This window comes from Amphiura filiformis, chromosome 18 (assembly GCF_039555335.1).
Source record: "Amphiura filiformis chromosome 18, Afil_fr2py, whole genome shotgun sequence".
Taxonomy (NCBI): domain Eukaryota; kingdom Metazoa; phylum Echinodermata; class Ophiuroidea; order Amphilepidida; family Amphiuridae; genus Amphiura; species Amphiura filiformis.
Genome location: NC_092645.1, coordinates 33,850,957 through 33,876,809, shown reverse-complemented (window position 1 = coordinate 33,876,809; position 25,853 = coordinate 33,850,957). Strand labels below are relative to the sequence as shown.

General features: G+C 36.5%; 1 protein-coding gene across 4 annotated transcripts; it reads left to right on the top strand.

Annotated features, from left to right (window-relative positions):
* The first annotated feature begins 4,032 nt into the window (after nt 1–4,032).
* LOC140140143 (uncharacterized) lies at nt 4,033–24,138 on the top strand. Of its 4 annotated transcripts, XR_011857218.1 has the most exons (4): nt 4,033–4,095; nt 14,825–16,188; nt 21,316–21,457; nt 23,448–24,138. XR_011857218.1 is itself a non-coding variant. In XM_072161995.1 (3 exons), exon 3 carries the CDS (start codon nt 21,530–21,532, stop codon nt 22,772–22,774), a length of 1,245 nt encoding a protein of 414 aa, XP_072018096.1. In that variant the 5' UTR covers nt 4,033–4,095; nt 14,825–14,944; nt 21,316–21,529; the 3' UTR covers nt 22,775–24,138. The 4 variants fall into 3 exon arrangements, 3 of the variants coding, with proteins under 3 accessions (XP_072018096.1, XP_072018095.1, XP_072018097.1); XM_072161994.1 differs by having other exon boundaries at nt 21,316–24,138; XM_072161995.1 differs by having other exon boundaries at nt 14,825–14,944; nt 21,316–24,138.
* Nucleotides 24,139–25,853: the final 1,715 nt, after the last annotated feature.

The window sequence follows — 25,853 nt, the reverse complement described above, 5'->3', positions numbered from 1 at the left end:
ACCAGATGTATTTCTCTCATTTTACACGTATAGGCCTATATAAAATAACAGTTTTTAGAGGTGTTTATTTCAGATCTTTCCAAATACATGCATAGCCTATATCACAAAATAACATATCCATAGATTGAAGGAATATATCAGGGGGCCTGGAAATAAAACATGATCTTGCCAAATTGATAGTCTATAGTAAAGTTTGATTTGTGCTGTGAGTTCGGCTCAAAACATGCATTGAAACAGAATTTGTGACGTCATGGTCATGCATTGAAGCGCTTGATATTATAACATCCGGGTAAGTGGAGTCGATCCTACATCGGGTCCTACATCAGCATTTTGGTGTTAGTGAGAACGCGAAATCAATGTGGACTGAGTCCACTTGTATGTGGACTTGGACCTAGGTGCGAGACCCCATGTCTGTAGTGAGAACACGACCTTAAAGGACACTTTGGAACTCACCAAAGTTAAACCATGTCAGTGTGACTGTTGTAAGAAATGGTTAAAAATTGTACATAGCAGGCATCTAAAAAACACATCAGAACTCACACCAAAGAGAAGCTCCATCAGTGTGAGTATTGCCAGAAATGCATTGAAAGTAGCTAATTAAGTACCTAATTTGCATAAAAGCAAAAAACCTTGTGAACAGATTATATGGAGATACGTATGGGGTACAGTGACATAACTTAGTGGGTAGTAGCAAGGGGGTGACACTAAATTCACGGTTGTTCTACAGTATTAGCAACGCAAAATCTATGAAAATTTCAGCTGGTTTACTAGCTAGAAAGTGAGGCCAGTTATCGATCCGTTATAGCTCGTTATGAATAATTCATGTTCGACCCCTTGGATCATGTTAATTGAGTTTGGCAAATAACAACGTTGTTAGTTTTGCGAACTTTGCCTGTTCAATGAGAGTATAGCGCGCCTTCAATACATCTGGGCACAAAACAGGCGTAAAACGATCCAGTTTAATGAAATGGCGGACAGGTATTCCCATCAGGCACCAGTGATATGTTTTTTCAAAGAAAGTCTACTAATTTGATATGAAATGACATTTTGCAATAGCAAAGTCAAAATTAGGACTTGCTGTCAATAATATGAAGGAAATATGTGACAGAGGCAAGGTGGGAAATACAAGTAGTATTTAAGTTATAAAAACCTTTGATACCCGACCTGACCTTCCATCATGGCGCCTTATTCGTCTTTATGTATTTCTATTATGCTCTCAAGTAAAATAAAATACCAATCTGCTCTGAGCAGACAATGTTACTTGGCTCCCAGCATGAATTATTGATTTTATACGGAAGTAAAGAAATGCACAGTGTATGTGCATGATGTGCAAGCATACTCCAAATATTTACGGTAAATCTGAATAGTGGTCACATGTTAACATATCATGTGTCGGGAAATCACGTGGCAACATTTTAAGATTTCAGGCTTGTTTACTAGTTAATTGCCATTTGTACTCTTTATTATCTTTGTTAATTAACATATATTTTAAATGCTGATAAATCGTGGTTGGCTACCCATGATATCTGTTAAATTCAATGTTTTGTTTTATGAATATAATTCTACCACGCAGAGGGGGTCACGCAGCAGAATTTCACATCACCTGACTTAGCTACATTTCAAGCTCTGCTCTTCAAATTCATGTAAATTTCAAAGTTTATACATTTAATATATTTAATATGATACTAATTTTTTGTTATAACCAACTGGTACATGAAATATACTAGCTTATTACCTATACAGAAAGGTGATTATCCGCCTTCACTCAGCAAATTGACATGCCCGGCATATGCAGCCATTCTCCGTCTGGATAACATGACTGTCGCCCTCAATACGTCTGGGCTTAAATTTAAATAACAATACGCTATTTACATATCAATGCGGCCTCATGCTAATTAAAGCTGCCCCATCCAGGAGTTCATCTATGGTAGTAGCAGGGCCAGAGGTTCTCGACCTGATTAGATTTCAATTAAGTACCAAATTTGCATAATTTATGCGTAACAAGCAAAATACCATTTTCTCAGAGACTAGGGGTTGCACGTTCCTCAAACTTGGTGGGTGGGTGCATCTTGACCCCAGACAGAACAAGTTTATATTGGTTAGTGGGTCAAGGACATCCAGGGGTCATCTTGAGGTCAAATTACTAAAAACTGTAATACGGGCATGACACTTGGTTGGTACAGTCAAAATTTAAAGCCAAATTTTGGAAGGTCATTTTGGGGTCATCCAGGGTCACCCAGAGGTCATTGGAGGTCAAATTACTCAAAACTGTCATATGGGCGTGACACTTGGTGGGTACAGTCAACAGTTAGAGCCAAAATTTTGGAAGGTCATTTTGGGGTCATCCAGTGTCACCTGAGGTCAAATTACTAAAAACTGTCGTATGGGCACGAAACTTGGGAGGTACCAATAGGTACAGTCAACATTTAGAGTCAAATTTTTGGAAAGTCATTCCAGGGTCATCCGAGGTCACCCAGGGGTCATCTGAGGTCAAGTTACTAAAAACTGTTGTATGGGCATGAAACTTGGTGGGTACAGTCAACATTTAGAGTCAAATATTTGGAAGGTCATTTCAGGGTCATCCAAGGTCACCCAGGGGTCATCTGAGGTCAAAGTACTTACAACTGTTATATGGGCATGAAATTTGGTGGGTACATTCAACATTTAGAGCCAAATTTGAAGGTCATTTCGGGGTCATCCAAGGTCATTCAGGGGTCATCAGAGGTCAAATGACTAAAAACTCGTATGGGCACGAAACTTGGTAGGTACAGTCAACATTTAGAGTCAAATTTTTGGAAGGTCATTCTGGGGTCATCCAAGGTCACCCAGGGGTAAACTAAGGTCAAGTACCAATTATGCCCTGCCGAGAACCGCCAAGTTCATTTACTTCTACCAAAAGTAATCGCAAAAGCAGGTAGGTGGTCGCAAAAGCAGGTAGGTGGTCGCAAAAGCAGGCGAGACTGGTGGTTCGAGAACTGCCTTGTTATACATGTATATGAAACTAGTTTAATTATTGTTAAACCTGCTTTTTAATGTACAGTTTAATGTAAACTTACATTGGAATCGGCCAAATTTGTTGTGCTTAAGGGCTGGGGTATGAACGTTTGGACAGTATTTATTTTGGGACATTAGAGCACATCAGACATATCGAATTGCATTCTGAATACGAAGAATGTCATTCTGATATCAAATAATTTTGACTTTTGAAATTCGCAATTTAATACACATTTTATGGCAAATCATTAAAATTGATATTTTTGATATTTAACAGTACTTGAAGTAAACTTTATAAATCTGATGATTTATACTTAAAGTGTATGTAGGTGGGATGAAAAGCCGACGATCAATTGAACATTTTGACCTTTTGTATTGAAGATATGGATTTTTTCCCAAAACACCCAAAAAAATTAGGTCTTTTGGGAAAAAAATCCATATCTTCAATATGAAAGGTCAAAATTTTCAATTGACCATCGGCTTTTCCTCCTGCTACATACACTTTAAGAATATATCATTAGATTTATATAATTTACTCGAGGACTGTTATAATTATATCAAAAATTTGAAAAATATCAAATTTTTATAATTTGTCATAAAATTTGTATTATATTGTGATTTAAAAAAAAAATGAAACTTATTTGATATCAGAAAGACATGCTTCAGTATTCAGAATGCAATTCGATAGGTCTGAGGTGCTCTCATGTCCCACAAAAAATACTAATAAACGCATAATAAATGCTCATTTTGGATCCCTTAAAGGTCAACTGAGCAATTTCAACACAACCAATTATGCAACATTTCCTGCCCTATCACATTTGCAATATATGATAAGACAATTTAGGGTTTTAACTTTAGGTTCCCCTGGAAGTGGGGGTTTAGGCTGAGATCTCGAAATGCCACGTTAATTTTTAAGTACTTCCATGGTCAGGGTAAGCGCTGGTAAGAGCCGGGCTTGCATGTTCGGCACACAGACCACAGAAGCAATACAAAATATACTTTTTATTAAATATTATAAATTATTAATTTTTACATTTCAGGTATTTACCCTGGTGAAGTTGGTGAGGAGGGTTCCATTATAGATTTGCCAGAGCTATTTTGGTAAGTACCGTATATTACCTTCACATGGGTGCCATGTGGAGTGGGTTGAAATCTGCCACAAAACAAAACCCTGGGTTGCCCCCCAGACAGAACAGAAAATTGCACTATAGTATTTGGGGCCAAAAAATGTCAAATATTTGCAAATGTTCACATTCTCCAGATTTTAGGTGCTCCATTGCTCCTGACAAAAAGATTCCTAGGACTTCCTACAATGTGTGTCTGTATTCATTCTGACACACATTTGATGCAGTATGATCTCCTGAGCATTTTGACACCATTTTCATCCAAATCGGCCAAAAAATGAGTTGGTGCCGGCTAAAACAAGTATTTGGACAGGGGGGGTCTGAAAATTAATATTTTCAACAACAATCATTATTTTCTGCCTAATTCTATTAAAGTTGGTGCTGATTTGTATGTTATTGATGTCTAGAATTCCATTAATGAAAGTTGCATAAAAAATGGAGTTGTCGTTTTCTTAAGGGATCTAGAATGAGTGTTTATTATGCGTTTCGACAGTATTTTTTGTGGGACATGAGAGCACCTCAGGCGTGTCGAATTGCATTCTGAATCGAAGAATGTCTTTCTGATATCAAATAATTTTCATTTTTGAAAATCACAATATAATACAAATTTTATGACACATTATAAAAATTTAATATTTTTCAAATTTTAGATATATAACAGTCATAGAAGTAAATTATATAAATCTAATGATATATTCTTAAAGTGTATGTAGTTGGGAGGAAAAGCCGACGGTCAATTGGAAAATTTTGACCTTTCATATTGAAGATATGGATTTTTTCCCAAAAGACCTAATTTTTTTGGTGTTTTGGGAAAAAATCTATCTTCAATATGAAAGGTCAAAAATTTCAATTGATCGTCGGCTTTTCATCCCACCTACATACACTTTAAGCATAAATCATCAGATTTATAAAGTTTACTTCGAGTACTGATAAACATCAAAAATATCAATTTTTAATGATTTGCCATAAAACACATGTGTATTAAATTGCGAATTTCAAAAAATCAAAATTATTTGATATCAGAAGGACATTCTTCGTATTCAGAATGCAATTCGATATGTCTGATGTGCTCTAATGTCCCAAAATAAATACTGTCCAAACGTTCATACCCCAGCCCTTAAAATGGCTGTTTTACGTCCAAATATGGATGTGAGGATGCTTTGTATAAAACACGAACACATTCTTTTCACAAGAAATAAGCCTGTTCCCTAAAAAATATGAAATATTACCCTTTTTAAAAGGCTGCTTAACCTACCCCTAGTAGAATCTCACAAATCTCACCATCATGCATCATCAAAATAAAATGTTGTCGCTACCCTACTTTTAAGATTCTTGAGCACCCTGACTCAAATAATCAGTTAGCAATCCTGTGTCCTGGTACTGTGGCGGTACACCACTGTTTGACAGTATCTCATGCCAAGCATTTCCAAAAAGTTAACAACCCTGTAATAATAGCTCAAATTCTAGCCTCAAATTGCAGAGAAACACCATTTTGGATATATATAGACCTATTTCCTATTTCCTGGGTATCTTACATTTTAAGTTACATGTAATGTACATAATTTATAGACTGGATTGATGGTGATGGGCCAAGTTTCACCACATAAACGTAAATGGTTCAGGATAAAAAGTGAAGCCTGGTGTTGTGATTTTTATGCAATTGACTACAGGCCTGAAACAAAGCCTGACATAGCCTGTTTATTTTTACCCTTGCTACCAGCACTAATAGCAAGAATTTGAGAAGGGACGACGAGTGGGCGCTGGTATTGAGGTACCCTACATAATATGAACATTATCACACGGATCCGCAATCTTGCTACCAAAAAAAGGTTCGATCTTCCTTGCATACACATGCACCCAAAGTGCACTTTTCTAGCAATACGCCAGAAGGTTTTGAAATGCATACGTAGTAATTAAAGCATGCATATGAAAAATACATAATTAGATATACTATTTAATTAGACAAAATAATTCAGATTTTTGTAACATTTCAGATATTTTGATCCAGTAATATATACAAGTCTGCGTTTGAAACTACAAGTAGGTATGTCACAGTGGCTGCACAATAATTCTGCTACACTGTGCATGCAAGCATAACAGTGAATTGAAAAGGGCGCGCTTCAAATTTGGCCAATTTTAGAAAACATCCATGTCGATAAATGAATTTCTTCATATGCTTCATTTATCCAAATTGTTTGAATTTTTAATATATGGTGTGTGAAGCCTTCCCGAGGCTACCATCGGGTCCCCAAATTAAAAATTGTTTTGTTTAAGAACTACTGCCTGTTTTTATGGATTTTTGAAGATCGCTCATAAATCAGTAAATATAGGCCTACTGAAGTAAAGGAACTACCACCATTTAGCTGAAATACTAATCTGTCTTAGCATGTAAATTAATTCCGTCGACAACAAATGAAACACTTTCCTAAAACCAGTTGAAGCAAAACATTAATCAATGTTTTTTTTAGGGAGTAAGTTTCCAAACCACAATAGCTCTAAGCCATTGTGTGTGTCCAAGGCCATACTATTTTTGTATACGCGGTAAATCAAAATTGCTGTTCATTTTAGCGATTATCCTCCCATGTTAATCCAGATGACAAAATGTTAATTTAAAGTCTCATTGCAACTGAATTTTAATTTTTACTTTTCGGACTTGGCTTTGAGTAATGGTGACACATACCATGTTTACAGTAAAAATGAAAATTATATTCCAGACACCGTCAAAATGTCAAACTTTTAATTTTTTTTGTATTGTTTTAAATAATTAACTGCAGTTCATTTATTCAACCTCACAACAGGATCATACTTAAAAGATTGATGAATGAACAGACGTTCATTAAATATTGAAAAAAAAACCAAAATTACTCATGCCTAATTTGCATTATAATATCATAAATACATAATTAGCTGTAATTACCTAATTTGCATAATTAATTACTTTTTGTGTATTTTTGTCATCAATTGAAAGAACTTTGTATACATATGTGTGCAAAAAAACCGCACCTTTATATCATGTACGGTTTTCTATTGGCATCAATTTTGCATATTAATAAGCTGAACTTAGTCATTTTTGAGATTTAATTTGTCTGCAGATTGGCCGAAATGGCTAAAATAGTATATTTGATTAATTTATTATAATTATTCAATGATGGATTTTTAAATTTTGTTTTCTGTAACGAAGTCAGGAAAGATAGGCATTTAACATGTGCTATTTAAATTAACGCTGTTTTTCCAAGCAAGCGTCCAAATAAACCTTCAAAATCTCGAAATGTGCCAATTTAGTCATTACAGCCATTTGTGGCAGGATTTCATTCCATCTACGAGCATCTTTAAATTGACATTACATCACAATGCATTGACCGATTTCAATTCTGTTTTTAGATTTTTGATGCTTTAATAAAGCTTAATAATGTAGGAACATTAAATAACGCGTTTCTGCTGCGATTATTTTTGAGGTGATATACCTACTACAAGTTCTACCAGGGCTAATACAGAAGGCAGTGTGGATAGTGATCTTGTCTTGCTTACAGATCCGTTGCTTGCTGGTATTGACTTGTGGTGTTGTTTTTGAGGTTTGAGGTTCGCATCTATATTTGAACTACATGTTTTTAGTAAGAACAGATATTTAGTGATATATAGTTACTTATCATCAATACGTGTTGCAAACATCTACATGTGACAATGACACTTTTGAAACCATTTTCTTGTACATTTTGTAAAATGAACCATTATTCTCTGGACAGATTCAAAATCCATGTAAGCAGACATTTGATAAAATATGTACAGGCTCGTAGAAGAAAAAAGTGTGTATTTTGTAAGAAAAGCTGGTTAAAATTTGGTAGGCTTTGTAGACAATTGAATAACCTTAGGACGCAACATGTATGGGGCAAATGTAACCCCAAGTGCTTAAGTGTTTCCAAAACAGATGCCAGAAGTTTGTCATCACAGAAACGCTTTCAGTGTGAATACTGCCAGCTGTGGGGAAATAATCTAACAACCCACAGAAGTCACACCAAAGAAAAACCATATCAGTGTGTGCATTGTCAGACATTGTTCACTTATAGTAGTAATCTTAAAGGACACATCAGATCTCATACCATCGAAAAACCAAATCAATGCGAGTATTGTAAGAAATGCTTTACATGTAGCTGCAGTCTCAAATCACACATCAGAACTCACACCAAAGAGAAACCCTATCAGTGTGAGTATTGTCAGAAATGCTTTGCAAGTAGCAACCATCTCAAAGGACACACCAGAACTCACACCAAAGAGAAACCATATCAGTGTGAGTATTGTCAGAAATGTTTTGCTCAAACGTCTGCTCTTAAAAGACACATAAGAACTCACACCAAGGAAAAACCCTATCAGTGTGAGTACTGCAAGAAATGGTTCACTGACAGGAGTAATTATGGAAGACATATTAGAACTCACACCAAAGAGAAACCTTATCAGTGTGAGTATTGTAAGAAATGCTTTGCATGTAGCAAGCATCTCAAAGGACACACCAGAACTCGCACAAAAGAGAAACCCTATCAGTGTGAGTATTGTCAGAAATTGTTCGCTTACAGTAGTTCTCTTAAAAGACACATCCGATTTCACACCAAAGAAAAACCATATCAATGTGAGCATTGTAAGAAATGCTTTGCACGTAGCAGCCATCTCAAAGAACACATCAGAACTCACACCAAAGAGAAACCCTATCAGTGTGAGTATTGTCAGAAATGGTTTGCACGTAGCAGCCAAGTCAGTTCACACATCAGAACACACACAAAAGAAAAACCATATCAGTGTGAGCACTGTCAGGGATGTTTTGCTTTTAAGTCTCATCTTACAACACATATTAGAACACACACCAAGGAAAAACCCTATTGGTGCGAGTACTGCAAGAAATGGTTCACTAACAGTAGTCATGTCTTAAAAGACACATCAGAACTCACACCAAAGAGAAACCATATGCGTGTGAGTATTGTAAGAAATGCTTTGCACGTAGCAGACCTCTCAAAGAACACATCAAAACTCACACCAAAGAGAAACCGTATCAGTGTGAGTATTGTCAGAAATGGTTTGCACACGTAGCGGCCAAGTCAGTGAGCACATCAGAACACACACAAAGAGAAACCCTATCAGTGTGAGTATTGTCAGAGATATTTTGCTCATAAGTATGGCCTTACAAGACATATTAGAATTCACACAAAGGAAAAGCCTTGTCATTGCTAGTACTGCAAGAAATGGTTCGGACAGTCCGCAGTCGTAATCTGTGAGTCCTGTCAGAAATGCTTTGCACTTTGCATTCCATAGTGGCGTATGATTTTTGGTAATTTAAAAAAAAATGCCACTTATGTTCTTAATGATGTTCCCTTTCATTTTTCTAAGTCTCATCAGTCAAAATTACCTTAATTAATTAGTTAAATGTGGTGTATAGTTACTAAGTGAAAATTAATATTTTCAACAACAATCATTATTATCTGCCTTATTCTATTAAAGTTGGTGCTGATTTGTATGTAATTGATGTCTAGAATTCCATTTATGAAAGTTGCATAAAAATTAGAGTTGTCGTTTTCTTAAAATGGCTGTTTTACGTCCAAATATGGATGTGAGGATGCTTTGTATAAAACACGAACACATTCTTTTCACAAGAAATAAACCTGTTCCCTAAGAAATATGAAACATTACCCTTTTTAAAAGGCTGCTTAATCTTAGGGCGCGTTCTCACTATGCCTGTTTGATACCAGGACGTGGACTCGATCCTACATCGAGTCCGCTTCCAAGCATAGTGAGAACGCGAAATAAGTGGTTTCGATCCTACATCCAGGATGTAGCATCGAGACCACCTCATTGAGGTAGTCTCGTACCTAGGATGTGGTATCAAACAGCAAAGTGAGAACGCGTTTACATGTGGACTCGATCCACTTACACCGGAAATGTTGTATACACACAACCTTGATGGCCGTCGTTGTACTATAGGCCTATACAATACGGTATACATGTCTACATTATATAATTTCCCATGATAAAATGTAAACATGCATTTTTAACTTAAAAATTCGTAGCTGGTATTATAGAACAAATTTATACATGCATGCTTTATTTCATGAATTTACAAAGTGGATATACACGGACTGGCGTTCGTTCGTTAGAGATGCTTGCCGTAGTTTGATGAGCAGCATGCTTCTTGTGCAGTGTGAAAACAACGGCATCGCGGCAAGATACAGATTTTATCCAGTTTCAGAATTAAACAAAACAACATTGGGCTTTACAGTATAATACAAAAGAATAAATCAGGTGTAATATTCGTTTTTGAGGTGTACATTTTGCTAGACTGAGTTAAAATTACCAATCAAAATTAATATTTTTGATGGTGATTTAGAGGTTGTGTTGCGTGTGAATCGGCGTGCTTGACCAAAATCAGAAATAACAACCAGATGTATTTCTCTCATTTTACACGTATAGGCCTATATAAAATAACAGTGTTTAGAGGTGTTTATTTCAGATCTTTCCAAATACATGCATAGCCTATATCACAAAATAACATATCCATAGATTGAAGGAATATATCAGGGGGCCTGGAAATAAAACATGATCTTGCCAAATTGATAGTCTATAGTAAAGTTTGATTTGTGCTGTGAGTTCGGCTCAAAACATGCATTGAAACAGAATTTGTGACGTCATGGTCATGCATTGAAGCGCTTGATATTATAACATCCGGGTAAGTGGAGTCGATCCTACATCGGGTCCTACATCAGCATTTTGGTGTTAGTGAGAACGCGAAATCAATGTGGACTGAGTCCACTTGTATGTGGACTTGGACCTAGGTACGAGACCCCATGTCTGTAGTGAGAACACGACCTTAAAGGACACTTTGGAACTCACCAAAGTTAAACCATGTCAGTGTGACTGTTGTAAGAAATGGTTAAAAATTGTACATAGCAGGCATCTAAAAAACACATCAGAACTCACACCAAAGAGAAGCTCCATCAGTGTGAGTATTGCCAGAAATGCATTGAAAGTAGCTAATTAAGTACCTAATTTGCATAAAAGCAAAAAACCTTGTGAACAGATTATATGGAGATACGTATGGGGTACAGTGACATAACTTAGTGGGTAGTAGCAAGGGGGTGACACTAAATTCACGGTTGTTCTACAGTATTAGCAATAAAATCTATGAAAATTTCAGCTGGTTTACTAGCTAGAAAGTGAGGCCAGTTATCGATCCGTTATAGCTCGTTATGAATAATTCATGTTCGACTCCTTGGATCATGTTAATTGAGTTTGGCAAATAACAACGTTGTTAGTTTTGCGAACTTTGCCTGTTCAATGAGAGTATAGCGCCCCCAATACATCTGGGCACAAAACAGTAAAACGATCCAGTTTAATGAAATGGCGGACAGGTATTCCCATCAGGCACCAGTGATATGTTTTTTCAAAGAAAGTCTACTAATTTGATATGAAATGACATTTTGCAATAGCAAAGTCAAAATTAGGACTTGCTGTCAATAATATGAAGGAAATATGTGACAGAGGCAAGGTGGGAAATACAAGTAGTATTTAAGTTATAAAACCTTTGATACCCGACCTGACCTTCCATCATGGCGCCTTATTCGTCTTTATGTATTTCTATTATGCTCTCAAGTAAAATAAAATACCAATCTGCTCTGAGCAGACAATGTTACTTGGCTCCCAGCATGAATTATTGATTTTATACGGAAGTAAAGAAATGCACAGTGTATGTGCATGATGTGCAAGCATACTCCAAATATTTACGGTAAATCTGAATAGTGGTCACATGTTAACATATCATGTGTTAGGAAATCACGTGGCAACATTTTAAGATTTCAGGCTTGTTTACTAGTTAATTGCCATTTGTACTCTTTATTATTTATCTTTGTTAATTAACATATATTTTAAATGCTGATAAATCGTGGTTGGCTACCCATGATATCTGTTAAATTCAATGTTTTATGAATATAATTCTACCACGCAGAGGGGGGTCACGCAGCAGAATTTCACATCACCTGACTTAGCTACATTTCAAGCTCTGCTCTTCAAATTCATGTAAATTTCAAAGTTTATACATTTAATATATTTAATATGATAATAATTTATTGTTATATCCAACTGGTACATGAAATATACTAGCTTATTACCTATACAGAAAGGTGATTATCCGCCTTCACTCAGCAAATTGACATGCCCGGCATATGCAGCCATTCTCCGTCTGGATAACATGACTGTCGCCCTCAATACGTCTGGGCGCAAATTTAAATAACAATACGCTATTTACATATCAATGCGGCCTCATGCTAATTAAAGCTGCCCCATCCAGGAGTTCATCTATGGTAGTAGCAGGGCCAGAGGTTCTCGACCTGATTAGATTTCAATTAAGTACCAAATTTGCATAATTTATGCGTAACAAGCAAAATACCATTTTCTCAGAGACTAGGGGTTGCACGTTCCTCAAACTTGGTGGGTGGGTGCATCTTGACCCCAGACAGAACAAGTTTATATTGGTTAGTGGGTCAAGGACATCCAGGGGTCATCTTGAGGTCAAATTACTAAAAACTGTAATACGGGCATGACACTTGGTTGGTACAGTCAAAATTTAAAGCCAAATTTTGGAAGGTCATTTTGGGGTCATCCAGGGTCACCCAGAGGTCATTGGAGGTCAAATTACTCAAAACTGTCATATGGGCGTGACACTTGGTGGGTACAGTCAACAGTTAGAGCCAAAATTTTGGAAGGTCATTTTGGGGTCATCCAGTGTCACCTGAGGTCAAATTACTAAAAACTGTCGTATGGGCACGAAACTTGGTAGGTACCAATAGGTACAGTCAACATTTAGAGTCAAATTTTTGGAAAGTCATTCCAGGGTCATCCGAGGTCACCCAGGGGTCATCTGAGGTCAAGTTACTAAAACTGTCGTATGGGCATGAAACTTGGTGGGTACAGTCAACATTTAGAGTCAAATATTTGGAAGGTCATTTCAGGGTCATCCAAGGTCACCCAGGGGTCATCTGAGGTCAAAGTACTTACAACTGTTATATGGGCATGAAATTTGGTGGGTACATTCAACATTTAGAGCCAAATTTGAAGGTCATTTCAGGGTCATCCAAGGTCATTCAGGGGTCATCAGAGGTCAAATGACTAAAAACTCGTATGGGCACGAAACTTGGTAGGTACAGTCAACATTTAGAGTCAAATTTTTGGAAGGTCATTCTGGGGTCATCCAAGGTCACCCAGGGGTAAACTAAGGTCAAGTACCAATTATGCCCTGCCGAGAACCGCCAAGTTCATTTACTTCTACCAAAAGTAATCGTAAAAGCAGGTAGGTGGTCGCAAAAGCAGGTAGGTGGTCGCAAAAGCAGGCGAGACTGGTGGTTCGAGAACTGCCTTGTTATACATGTATATGAAACTAGTTTAATTATTGTTAAACCTGCTTTTTAATGTACAGTTTAATGTAAACTTACATTGGAATCGGCCAAATTTGTTGTGCTTAAGGGCTGGGGTATGAACGTTTGGACAGTATTTATTTTGGGACATTAGAGCACATCAGACATATCGATTGCATTCTGAATCGAAGAATGTCATTCTGATATCAAATAATTTTGACTTTTGAAATTCGCAATTTAATACACATTTTATGGCAAATCATTAAAATTGATATTTTGATATTTAACAGTACTTGAAGTAAACTTTATAAATCTGATGATTTATACTTAAAGTGTATGTAGGTGGGATGAAAAGCCGACGATCAATTGAACATTTTGACCTTTTGTATTGAAGATATGGATTTTTTTCCCAAAACACCCAAAAAAATTAGGTCTTTTTGGGAAAAAAATCCATATCTTCAATATGAAAGGTCAAAATTTTCAATTGACCATCGGCTTTTCCTCCCTGCCACATACACTTTAAGAATATATCATTAGATTTATATAATTTACTTCGAGGACTGTTATATATCAAAAATTTGAAAAATATCAAATTTTTATAATTTGTCATAAAATTTGTATTATATTGTGATTTAAAAAAAATGAAACTTATTTGATATCAGAAAGACATGCTTCGTATTCAGAATGCAATTCGATAGGTCTGAGGTGCTCTCATGTCCCACAAAAAATACTGTCGAAACGCAATAAATGCTCATTTTGGATCCCTTAAAGGTCAACTGAGCAATTTCAACACAACCAATTATGCAACATTTCCTGCCCTATCACATTTGCAATATATGATAAGACAATTTAGGGTTTTAACTTTAGGTTCCCCAAAATCTTGCATGAGTAAAGGAGGGGGTGCAAAGATTTTTTGGCATGTCAAATTATGCGGAACTCTTTATTGAAAGTCCAAGTCAACTGAAATATTGGAAATAAGCTTTTATTTTGTAGATTTTGATTGAAAGATATTCCCTAAAAGAGCATGCTAAAATCACAAAATAGGCCTACCCTGTGTAATACTTATGAGACCTTGTAGGAGGGTAAAATTGGGGGAGTGGGGGCATGAAATTTTTGGCAAGCCAAAAGGGGCAATGATTTAAATTTGGCAGGCTGAGGGGGGCGGCAAGTGTTTTTGGCGGGCCGATTTATGGTTTGGAATTTTACCGGGGGGGGGGGGGGCGGCTGATAATTATTGCAAGGCCTCTTAGGTTTACCAGTATTTTTTGAAAATTTAGTCAAATAAGACATTAATTTATTCAAATTGTTTTAATATTTCAGATATTTTGATCCAGTAGTACAATTCTGCATGGAAACAACAATATAGGATGCAGTGAGGATTCTGATCTTAAAGCTTGCTTACAGCTGTTTGTTGGTTCTGACTTCCATGGTTTGCTTGAGGTGGGCACATAATTGAACTTAATATTTGAATATTGTTGCACATGTTTTACATGTGATACATATTGTAAACATCTTGTGACAATGACACTTTTGAAACCATTTCCTTGTACATTTTGTGGAATGAACCATTATTCTCTGGACAAATTGAAAATCCATGTAAGTAGACATCTGATAAAATATGTGCAGGCTCGTAGACGAAAAAAGTGTGCATTTTGTAACAAAAGCTTGTCAAAATATGGTAAGCTTTGTAGACATGTGTATAACCACAGGACACTACATGTGTGGGGCAAATGTAACAAGTGTTTAAGTTTTTTAAATGAGTGTGAACACAGACTTTTGTGCACTTCTATTGATTTCAAAACGGATGCCAGGAGTTATTCCACAGAAAAATGCTTTCAGTGTCAATACTGCCAGAAGTATTTTACTTGGAAACATAATCTTAAAACCCACATCAGAACTCATACCAAAGAGAAAGCCTTCCAATGTGAGTATTGTCAGAAATGCTTTGGACGAAACAGCCATCTTAAAATGCACATCAGAACTCACACTAAAGAGAAACCGTATCAGTGTGAGTTCTGTCAGAAATGGTTCAGTTCTAGTGGTCATCTTAAAAGACACATCAGAACTCACACCAAAGAGAAACCATATGTGTGTGAGTATTGTAAGAAAAGCTTTGCACAATACAGCATTCTCAAAGAACACATCAAAACTCACACCAAAGAGAAACCCTATCAGTGTGATTATTGCCAGAAATGTTTTTCACGGTCCGGTACTCTGAAAAGTCATATCAGAACTCACACTAAGGAGAAACCCTATCAGTGTGAATATTGTCAAAAATGTTTTGCTCAAAAGGGTGATCTTTTAGCACATATTAGAACTCACACCAAAGAAAACCCCTATCAGTGTGAGTATTGTAAGAAATGCTTTACACGTAGCAGCATTCTCAAAGAACACATTAGAACACATACCAAAGAGAAACCCTATCAGTGTGAGTATTGTCAGAAATGCTTTGGACGTAGCAGCCATCTCAGAGGACACATCAGAACGCACACCAAAGAGAAACCCTATCAGTGTGAGTATTGTCAGAAATGGTTTGCACATAGCAGCCAATTCAGTGAGCACATCAGAACACACACCAAAGAGAAACCGTATCAGTGTGACCATTGTATGAAATGCTTTGCACGTAGCAGCCATCTCAAAGGACACATCAAAACTCACACAAAAGAGAATCCCTGCATGTATCGGTGAGTAATTAGGGTGAATCTGAAAATGATAAAAAATTTTAATGGGCTACTTTTATTTGGTACATTATGTTTAAAAAACATTGCATGAAAAAAATTATACATTTTGAAAAACATTTAGAGGTCCCGACCGGACTTTGTGTGTGAAGTCAATGTGATTTTTGAGGTTAATCTTTTTCTCTTTGTTTTCACTTTCAAAAAGTCAGATGGATGCCAAAAGACTGTCACTTATTTTTGACATGACAAATACTTTTTTATAATCATGGATATCTGTTAGAATAAAGTTAGAGATTCGTCAAAAAACACACAAAACTGAAATCCTTGGGGTGCAGCTTTTAAACACATCTGCTTTTATTCCTGTTGTTTGAATTATTCATTACTATTCAGTTCATCTCTAACAAAGGCTTGCACACCTGAAACCATTTCATATTATTAAATAAGTCTGCCAAAGAGAAGTAAACACATGTAATATTTAATTGATCTGATTTTAACCATTTGAAGTGTTTTGATTCACTGGTTGTAAGGGGTGGTGCAATAATTATGTGTACCCCCTGGGTGGTGAGTTCTCAAAATGGTCTGCCAAAATTCGCTTGCCCCCCCTTTCTGGCTGTGCCAAAAATCTTTGCCCCCATTTGATGTGCCAAAAATCTTTGCCCCCCCTTACACAGCAAGATTTTTGGAAATGATTAAATGAATTATGCAACGTTGTCAACGTTTGGACTGCGGTCTGTTTTAACACCATGACATTTATATCTTAGACAAATGTGTATATGCAGACATTTATAGAACCCAGTGACGCAGCATCCATTTGTGTGGGAACTGAACTGGAGCAAGTGGGAATAGATAGACCAAGTGGACCAAATGGGATGGACCAAGTGGTAATAAACGGATGACACATCAACTCAATCGATCATTATTAAAGGGGGTACTACACCCCTGGCCAATTTTTTACCTATTTTTGCATTTTTCTCAATAATTATAGCACATTGGTGACAAGTAAGATATGTATAGTCTGGTTGCTCTACGAAAAAGGAATAAAAATCAAAACCACTAATCCCTCCAATTAGCTCCTGCTGATTTCCCATTATAGAACTATCAAAAAGTGTACCAACAGGTTTCATAATAACATTATTACATAACAATTTTCTATCTTTTGGATTGTCTGCTGTGGTTTATCATTGGGGTTGCTTGTCCAGCTGGGAGTGAATTTGACCAAAGGGGGTTATTATCAGTAATTGGGCCTGGATTAATCTCCTTTTTCGTAGCAAAAGCCAACTATATATTATAGGGGCAAGGACTACAACTACTGTACTGAACATTCAGCAACTCAAAGCAAGTAGTTATTGATTTATTGATCAAATATTGGTTTTCCCTCATTTTTGACTGTATCTCCACAACCGTTGTCTGTGTTGAAATAAAATTTCCAGTGCAGTAGTTGTAGTCCTTGCCCCTATAATATACATATCTTACTTGTCCCCAATGCGCTATAATTTTTGAGAAAAATGCAAAAATAGGCAAAAAATTGGGCAGGGGTGTAGTACCCCCTTAAGTCTGTTTAGATATGATTTGGCCAATGTAAATACAAGGTAAACAAATTTTGTATATATCTACTAAATGACAAAAGTTGTTTTCCTTTTATTGCTCTCTTTATCTTATAGTACATCATGGATGGTGATTTATTTCAATTAAAGTCTTAGATTTTGTTAGCTTTAAATCAAACAGTGTATTTGTGTTGTGTATTCGTGTGAGGGTAAAAATTGATTTTAGCCTTGAGTCAACTCGTAACAACACCGTTTCTATATGCTCTAAAAAGGTGTAGGAAAACATTAGAAATTTTCTGCACACTGTGCTCGCATGATTATGGTAAGACAATAAGGTCCCAAAAATCTTGCATATGTAAGGGGAGGGGCAAAGATTTTTTGGCACATCAAAAGGGGGTCAAAGGTTTTTTGGCATGTCAGAAGGGGGGGGGGTGGCAAAGATTTTTGGCGCGGCTTAAGGGGGCGGCAACGATTTTTGGTAGACTATTTTGAGAATTCACCATCCCAGGGTACACATAATTATTGCACATCCCCTTAAATGCTTTGGGGGAGCTGTTTTATATGACTTCCCCCAATAATTTTGCATGTCACTAGATATCATTAAAACATATATAATTGATAGATTTTACCCAATTAAAAATTACACTTTTTGCATTCTACATGTCCTTTAATATCAGGCAATAAAGGAGTATTTTCGTGATCCCAGCATCCCCTTTTTATGACATTTTTCAGTAGATATCCGCAAAAAAAGCTTATTCCCGAAATGTCAGTTGATTCCGATTTTGCATTTGCGAGTTATGCATGATTATGTGTATTACACTGCTCCATAGACAATGCGTTGTAATTTCGTTCTGGTATACCAGCACGAAATTCAAATTTCACGATATCTTTCCTAAACGAATTAATCTGCAAGAAATATTTTGTATCTAAACATTATGTAGCCAGAGGTTTCCAGTGATATAAAAATCTCAACTTCTTTTGAGAAAAGTGGGGGGGATGATCATCCCATGATGCTGTGGATCACGAAATGCCCTTTTAATGTAGAACATATGCATTTCTCCTAACTCGTCTACCACTCTTCATAACAGCTCGACCTCTCTCCTTAAAATTTTTAGGGGAGTGGTTTGAACATCTCCTTAACATTCTTAAGGGGATCGAGCTATTGACAGCTCACCTTGAAACAGGGGTAGCATTAAGGCCCGAAAGTCGGGGGTTGTTTTCCCATGTTTTTCACTCCTGAGCTTGCACAAAATCCAAATACATGGGGTGAAAATTAAATCTCGGGGGTGAAAGTGAATATTTTGCAGTGTAGTCAGGGGTAAGAGTAAGGTCCAAAAGTAGAGGGTCAGAGTTCACCCACGAGCTTGCACATATTCCCAATATAGAGGGTGAATTTTTTTTTTTTAAATTTAGGGGGTCATTCACCCCCGATCGGGGGTTAACGCTATCCCTGCTTGGAAAAATTTAAAACAAATTTAAAATTGCACATTAATTATAGCATTAAAGGGACATTCAGAAATCAATTCCAAACTAAACATCTCAAAAAAGTAACTAACCCCCCTTAAAGGAAGGTGACCTGATATATTTGGAAAATCGAATTCTTTAAAACTTACGTATAACATAAAATGTCATCCCTTTCAAGCACTCATGCAAAAAGAACATATAAATGTTTTTTGTAAATGTGACTAATTACTAATGTAATTACCGACATAAATACAAGCTTATGCAGCATGATAATAGAGACATTGCGATTTTTCAAACGCAGCACGTGGCACATACGTTTTCGCGTACGTTAATACGATGTTGAATATGGCTAGTCTCTGTTCCAGACTGGATTGTGCTCATTCGTCACGATGGAGAACAAGAAAGTCAGAATAAAGACTATAATATTTGCTCAATATCTAACAGCTTCTAAGCTAGGTCGATAGAGGGCATAATGCTTGAAAAAATAACAGTGACCTGTGACTATGCCTAAATTCAAACAGACCCCTTTTGATTTTGATTAAAATTTTGACCTACAGTGCTGATTAAACCTAATTGTTTTTTGTGCTCCCCAAATATTATAGTTGCCCCAAAACATATATTTTGGTAGATTAAAGATCACTACATACATACATCATGACTTTACTTTCAAAATGAGACTTTTTCGTCCTGAAAATTGGGCGCGTTGCATGGACTTAGACATGAGGTAAAATCAGCATATTTCAACGTAGCATCTGCGTTTTTTATTCTACGTTGGAATCCAAAATGGAAATCGCATTGTAATTTTTTTAACGCAAAGTATCACACACATTTCAATGGACAATCTCTGCGTGTTAATATTGCGTTTAAATTTAGTCCATTTTTAACACATCGCTGTACCTTTATTATAATGATTTGTTACAAACAAAAAGGATCATAATAATAATTAGACTTTCCTTCATATGTTCATTATCTTTGACTGTCTTTAATATATTGGGAAATGGACAAATTTTGTGAATTTTCAACAATGTACCTACGCCCGATTTCAAGACGTGGAATATCTTCAAAATAGCTAAATCACGTGACCTCGCCCGATACAGGAGAGTGGTTTTGAACAGATCAACGTACGTCCGATGTCTACGTTTGGAAATCGCAATGTCTCTATTGGTAGTTATACAGTGTTTTTATTAATGATAATCATCATGATCATGCAATATATTGATTTCAAGTAAGAGGCCCTATTTTTCTCATAAACATATTGAAATTAGAAGTCTCAAATATATGGTATACCATATTTGGGACTAATTCTGCAGTTTTTTGATGATTTCTTTGGAAATATACCGATTTGGAACGCCAAATTTCAATATGTGTATGAGAAAAATATGAGCTTTCATCTGATACCCAAAGCAGCATTTTGATGAGGTAAAGTGGGGGAAGAGATTGTCAATCAGGTTACCCACCTTTAAATAATGACCGTTATTTAGAAACGGGTGATTTTACTACAAATCTGTAGTTGGAAGCAGAATTTATTTCTGCACATATTGACGTATATATATTGACGTCACAGCGTGTACATTTAAATAAATCATAACCCAAGATTTGAAAGTTGCAGTAAATTGTATTGATTTTGTATTCAGTGTTATGGAAGGAAATCTGTGTAATGATATCTGAGTGTTTTTGTATTGTAAAAATTTGTATGTAAGTGCAACTTTCAAATCTGGACCTCATCTACATTAAATTGACTGGTGTTTTATTGTTTTCTGGGCTATCATATCAAATGGGGTGACAAAATGCGCAGAAATAAATTCTGCTTCCAACGCATTTTACAGATTTGTAATACAATAGCCCCTTTTTGAATAATAGCCATTATTTAAGGGGGTTAGTTACTTTTTGTGAGATGTTTATTTTGTGAATATTCAGAATATTTGCTTATGTATAGTAGGGGGAGCATTATTTGACAAAAATCAACATTTTAATGTTTCATAATATTAAAGTGCCTGGAATACAAGTAATTTGTTTTACCGGGTTTGAAATTTGCCACCCAAAATAGAATACCCTTGTAAGTTTTAACATGATTTTTGAGCATTCTGTCAAATATTACTTAATTCAAATTGTTTTAATATTCCAGATATTTTGATCCAGTAATATAATACAAGTCTGCGTTTGAACCTACCAGTTCTACCAGGGCTAATACAGAAGGCAGTGTGAATTGGGTCGTCTTGGTTGCAGCTCCATTGTTTGCTGGTATTGACTTGCGGTGTTGTTTTGAGGTGCGCATAGATATTTGAACTACATGTTTTAACATTATCGTCAGCACATATTGCAAACATCTACATGTGATAATGGCACTTTTGAAACCTTTTTCTTGTACATTTTGTAAAATGAACCATTATTCTTTGGACAAATTGAAAATCCATGTAAGCAGACATATGATCAAATATGTGCAGGCTCATAGACGAAAAAGGTGTGTATTTTGTCAGAAAAGCTTGTCAAACTGTGGTAGGCTGTGTAGACAATTGAATAACCACAGGACGCAACATGTATGGAGCAAATGTAACAAGTTTTTAAGTTTTTCAAATAATTGTGAGGACAGACCTTTGTGCACTTCTGTTTGTTCCAAAACTGATGCCAGAAGTTATTCCACAGAGAAACGCTTTCAGTGTGAATACTGCCAGAAATGTTTTGCTTGGGAAAATAATCTAACAACCCACATAAGAAGTCACAACAAAGAAAAAACACATCAGTGCGAGTATTGTCAGAAACACATTGCAAGTCATCGGATTAAAAGACACATCAGAACTCACACTAAAGAGAAACCCTATCAGTGTGAGTTCTGTCAGAAATGGTTCGCTTATAGTAGTATTCTTAAAAGACACATCCGATCTCACACCAAAGAAAAACCATATCAGTGTGAGCATTGTCAGAAATACTTTGCAAATAGTCACCGTGAAACCCACCTCAAAACTCACACAAAAGAGAAACCATATCATTGTGAGTTCTGTCAGAAATGCTTTGCACATAAGCACAATCTCAATTTACATATCAGAACTCACACTAAAGAGAAACCATATCAGTGTGAGTATTGCCAGAAATTGTTTGCTTATAGTAGTAATCTTAAAAAACACATTCGATATCACACCAAAGAAAAACCATATCAGTGTGAGTATTGTAAGAAATGCTTTATATGTAGCAGCAGTCTGAAATCACACATCAGAACTCACACCAAAGAGAAACCGTATCAGTGTGAGTATTGTCCGAGATGTTTTGCTCAAAGTTCTAGTCTTACAGCACATATTAGAACGCACACCATTGACACCAAAGAAAAACCCTATCAGTGTGAGTATTGTAAGAAATGCTTTGCACGTAGCACCCATCTCAAAGAACACACCAGAACTCACACCAAAGAGAAACCCTATCAGTGTGAGTATTGTAAGAAATGCTTTGCACGTAGCAGCAATCTAAATGAGCACATCAGAATACACACAAAAGTGAAACCCTATCAGTGTGAGTATTGTCAGCGATATTTTGCTCAAAAGTCTGGTCTTGCAGCACATATTAGAACTCATCAAGGAAAACTATCGATGTGAGTATTGTAAGAAATGCTTTGTACTTAGCGGCCATCTCACTGTGCACATCCGATCACACCACTCAAAATAGAAACCCTATAGTGTGAGTATTGGCAGATATATTTTGCTCATAAGTCTGGCCTTGCAAGACATATATTAGAATTTAAGAACTTGCACTAAAGTAAAACCATATCAGTGCGAGTACCAGGGCCGTAGCAAGGGGGCGGCCGGGGATGCCATGGCCACTGCACTTTTTGAGAAATTTGTTATGTTTTTCTTTATATTTTAATTAGGGCATCTATTTGTAATTTGGCTGCCCCATATTTGTGATGGCCGCCTCACATTTTTCAACCTTGCTACGGCCCTGATGAGTACTGTCAGAAATGATTTGCATTTAAAGGCCTGCCCAGTTGACACTGGGCCCACACATATTTTAGTAGATGTCTGTTTACATGGATTTTCAATTTGCCCAAATAATAATAATATAAAATTTGAAATGTTGACACACATATGTCACAACCTATGGAATCGGTTAATTTGTTGTGTTTATAGGTTGACTGAGCAATTTTGACATAAAAGTCGACAACATTAAAATAACATCCAAATCAATTGAAACTTTGGAGCTTTTTTTTTAGATCTCTATTGAAAGATGCATCAAATATTAATTCAAATTGTTTTAATATCATAATTTCAGATCATTGGCCCGGTAATAAAATTCTGCATTTGAAACTACAAGTTCTACCTGGGCCAAGAGGTAGTGAGGATTTCAGTTTTATCTTGCATACGGCACCATTGTTTTGCTGGTATTGACTTCCATAGTTTGCTTGAGGTGGGCACATATTAACTGAACTTGATATTTTGAATGTGGATATAATTCTTTTGAAGTTTAAATTACGTGCGATACCTATTGTAAGTAGTGACGATGAAACTTTTGAAACCGTTTCCTTGTACTTTTTGTGGAATGAACCATTATTCTTTGGGCAAATTGAAAATCCATGTAAACAGACATCTACTAAAATATGTGTGGGCTCATCAACGAAGAAAGTGTGCATTTTGTAAGAAAATCTTGTTAAAATACGGTAAGCTTTGTAGACATGTGAATAACCACAGGACGCTACTTGTATGGGGCAAATGTAGCAAGTGTTTGATAAGATTTTCAAGACCTTTGTGCACTTCTGATGATTCCAAAAATGATGCCACTTCCACAGAGAAACGCTTTCAGTGTGAATACTGTCAGAAGTGTTTTACTTGGAAAAAAAGTCTTAAAGCCCACATTAGAACTCATACCAAAGGTTACAAATCTGATGTCAGAAGTTATTCCACAGAGAAACACTTTCAGTGTGAATACTGCCAGAAGTGTTTTACTTGGAAAAAAAGTCTTAAAGTCCACATCAGAACTCATACCGAAGGAAATCATACCAATGCTACAGCCAGCTTAAAACCCACATCAGAACTCACACCAAAGAGGAGCCGTATGAATGTGACCATTGTCAGAAATGCTTTTCGTCAAGTAGTAGTCTGAAGAGACACATCTGGACTTATACCGGAGAGAAACCGTATCAGTGTGAGTACTGTCAGAAATTCTTTGGATACAGCAGTGAACTTAAAATACACATCAGAACTCACACCAAAGAGCAGCCCAATGTATGCGAGTATTGTCAGAAATGCTTTTCGTCAAGTAGTAGTCTGAAGAGACACATCTGGACTCATACCATAGAGAAACCATATCAGTGCGAGCAATGTCAGAAATGGTTTACACATAGCAGCCGTCTCAAGGAACACATCAAAACTCATACTAAGGAGTATCAATGCAAGTACTGCAAGAAATGGTTCTCAGGAAATCACAACCTTAAACTACACATCAGAAGAATTCACACCAAGGAGAAACCATATCAGTGTGAATATTGTCTGAAATGCTTTGTATGTAGAGACGAACTCAGTGGACACATCAGAACTCACACCAAAGAGAAACCCTATCAGTGTGAGTATTGTCAGAGATATTTTGCTCAAAGATCTGGTCTTACAGCACATATTAGAACACACACAAAGGAAAAATCCTATCAGTGTGAGTTCTGCAAGAGATGCTTCACTGACGGTAGTAATCTCCAAAGACACATAAGAGGAATTCACGCCCAAGAGAAACCCCATCATTGTGAGTATTGTCAGAAATGTTTTGCTCAAAAATCTGGTCTGACAGCACATATTAGAATACACACCAAGGAAAAACCCTATCAGTGTGAGTACTGCAAGAAATGGTTTAGTGACAGTAGTAATCTTAGAGGACACATCAGAACTCACACCAAAGAAAAACTTTAGAGAAGCATTATAAATGCGAGTATTGTCAGATATGCTTTATGTCAAGTGGTAGTCTTAAGAGTCACATCTGTATTCACACAAAGGAGAAACCATATCAGTGTGAGTTCTGCACAAAATGGTTCACTAGAAGTTGCAACCTTACACACTTCAGAAGTCATACCTAAGATAAATGTGAGTATTGTTAGAAATGTTTTGCTCATAAAAGCAAACTCACCTACCAAAATTGGCCAAAGCCACATCTAGAGGGATAAGGCCTTTAAGTATAGCAGTCCACATTATGGGCCACGTGGCCTGTGTAGTATTAAAACGAGCATTATCAATCAATGTGATCCCCTATATTTTAACATTGGGGCCGTTGGGCCCATATACTAGATGACCTACATGTATTAAAAGCTATTATGGGTATATTTGTGAATGTATAAAATGCTTTTTTTTTGGCTGTGAAACAGTATTCTCTGTATTTGGCCCCTGGGGCCCTTGACCTTTGACCTCTGGCTGGGGCCAAAATTGGCAAATCACATCTTTGGGGTAGGGAGGGCCCTAGGCACAGGGTGTTCCACATACCTGGCCTGAGACTTTCGTATGTGTATTGAGCTATCTGTAAGAGGTAAGAGGTAAAAGCCCAAAAAGAATAATAATTAAAAAAAAAAAAACCCGTGAGGGGGCCCGAAGGCCAAAATAGCAAGGGCCTTGCTGACAGCTTAAATTCGCCACTGTTGTGAAGAAATATAATACTTAGGGTCTTTTTTTTATCTTTTCAGGTTCTGTTAGTCTATTATTTTTT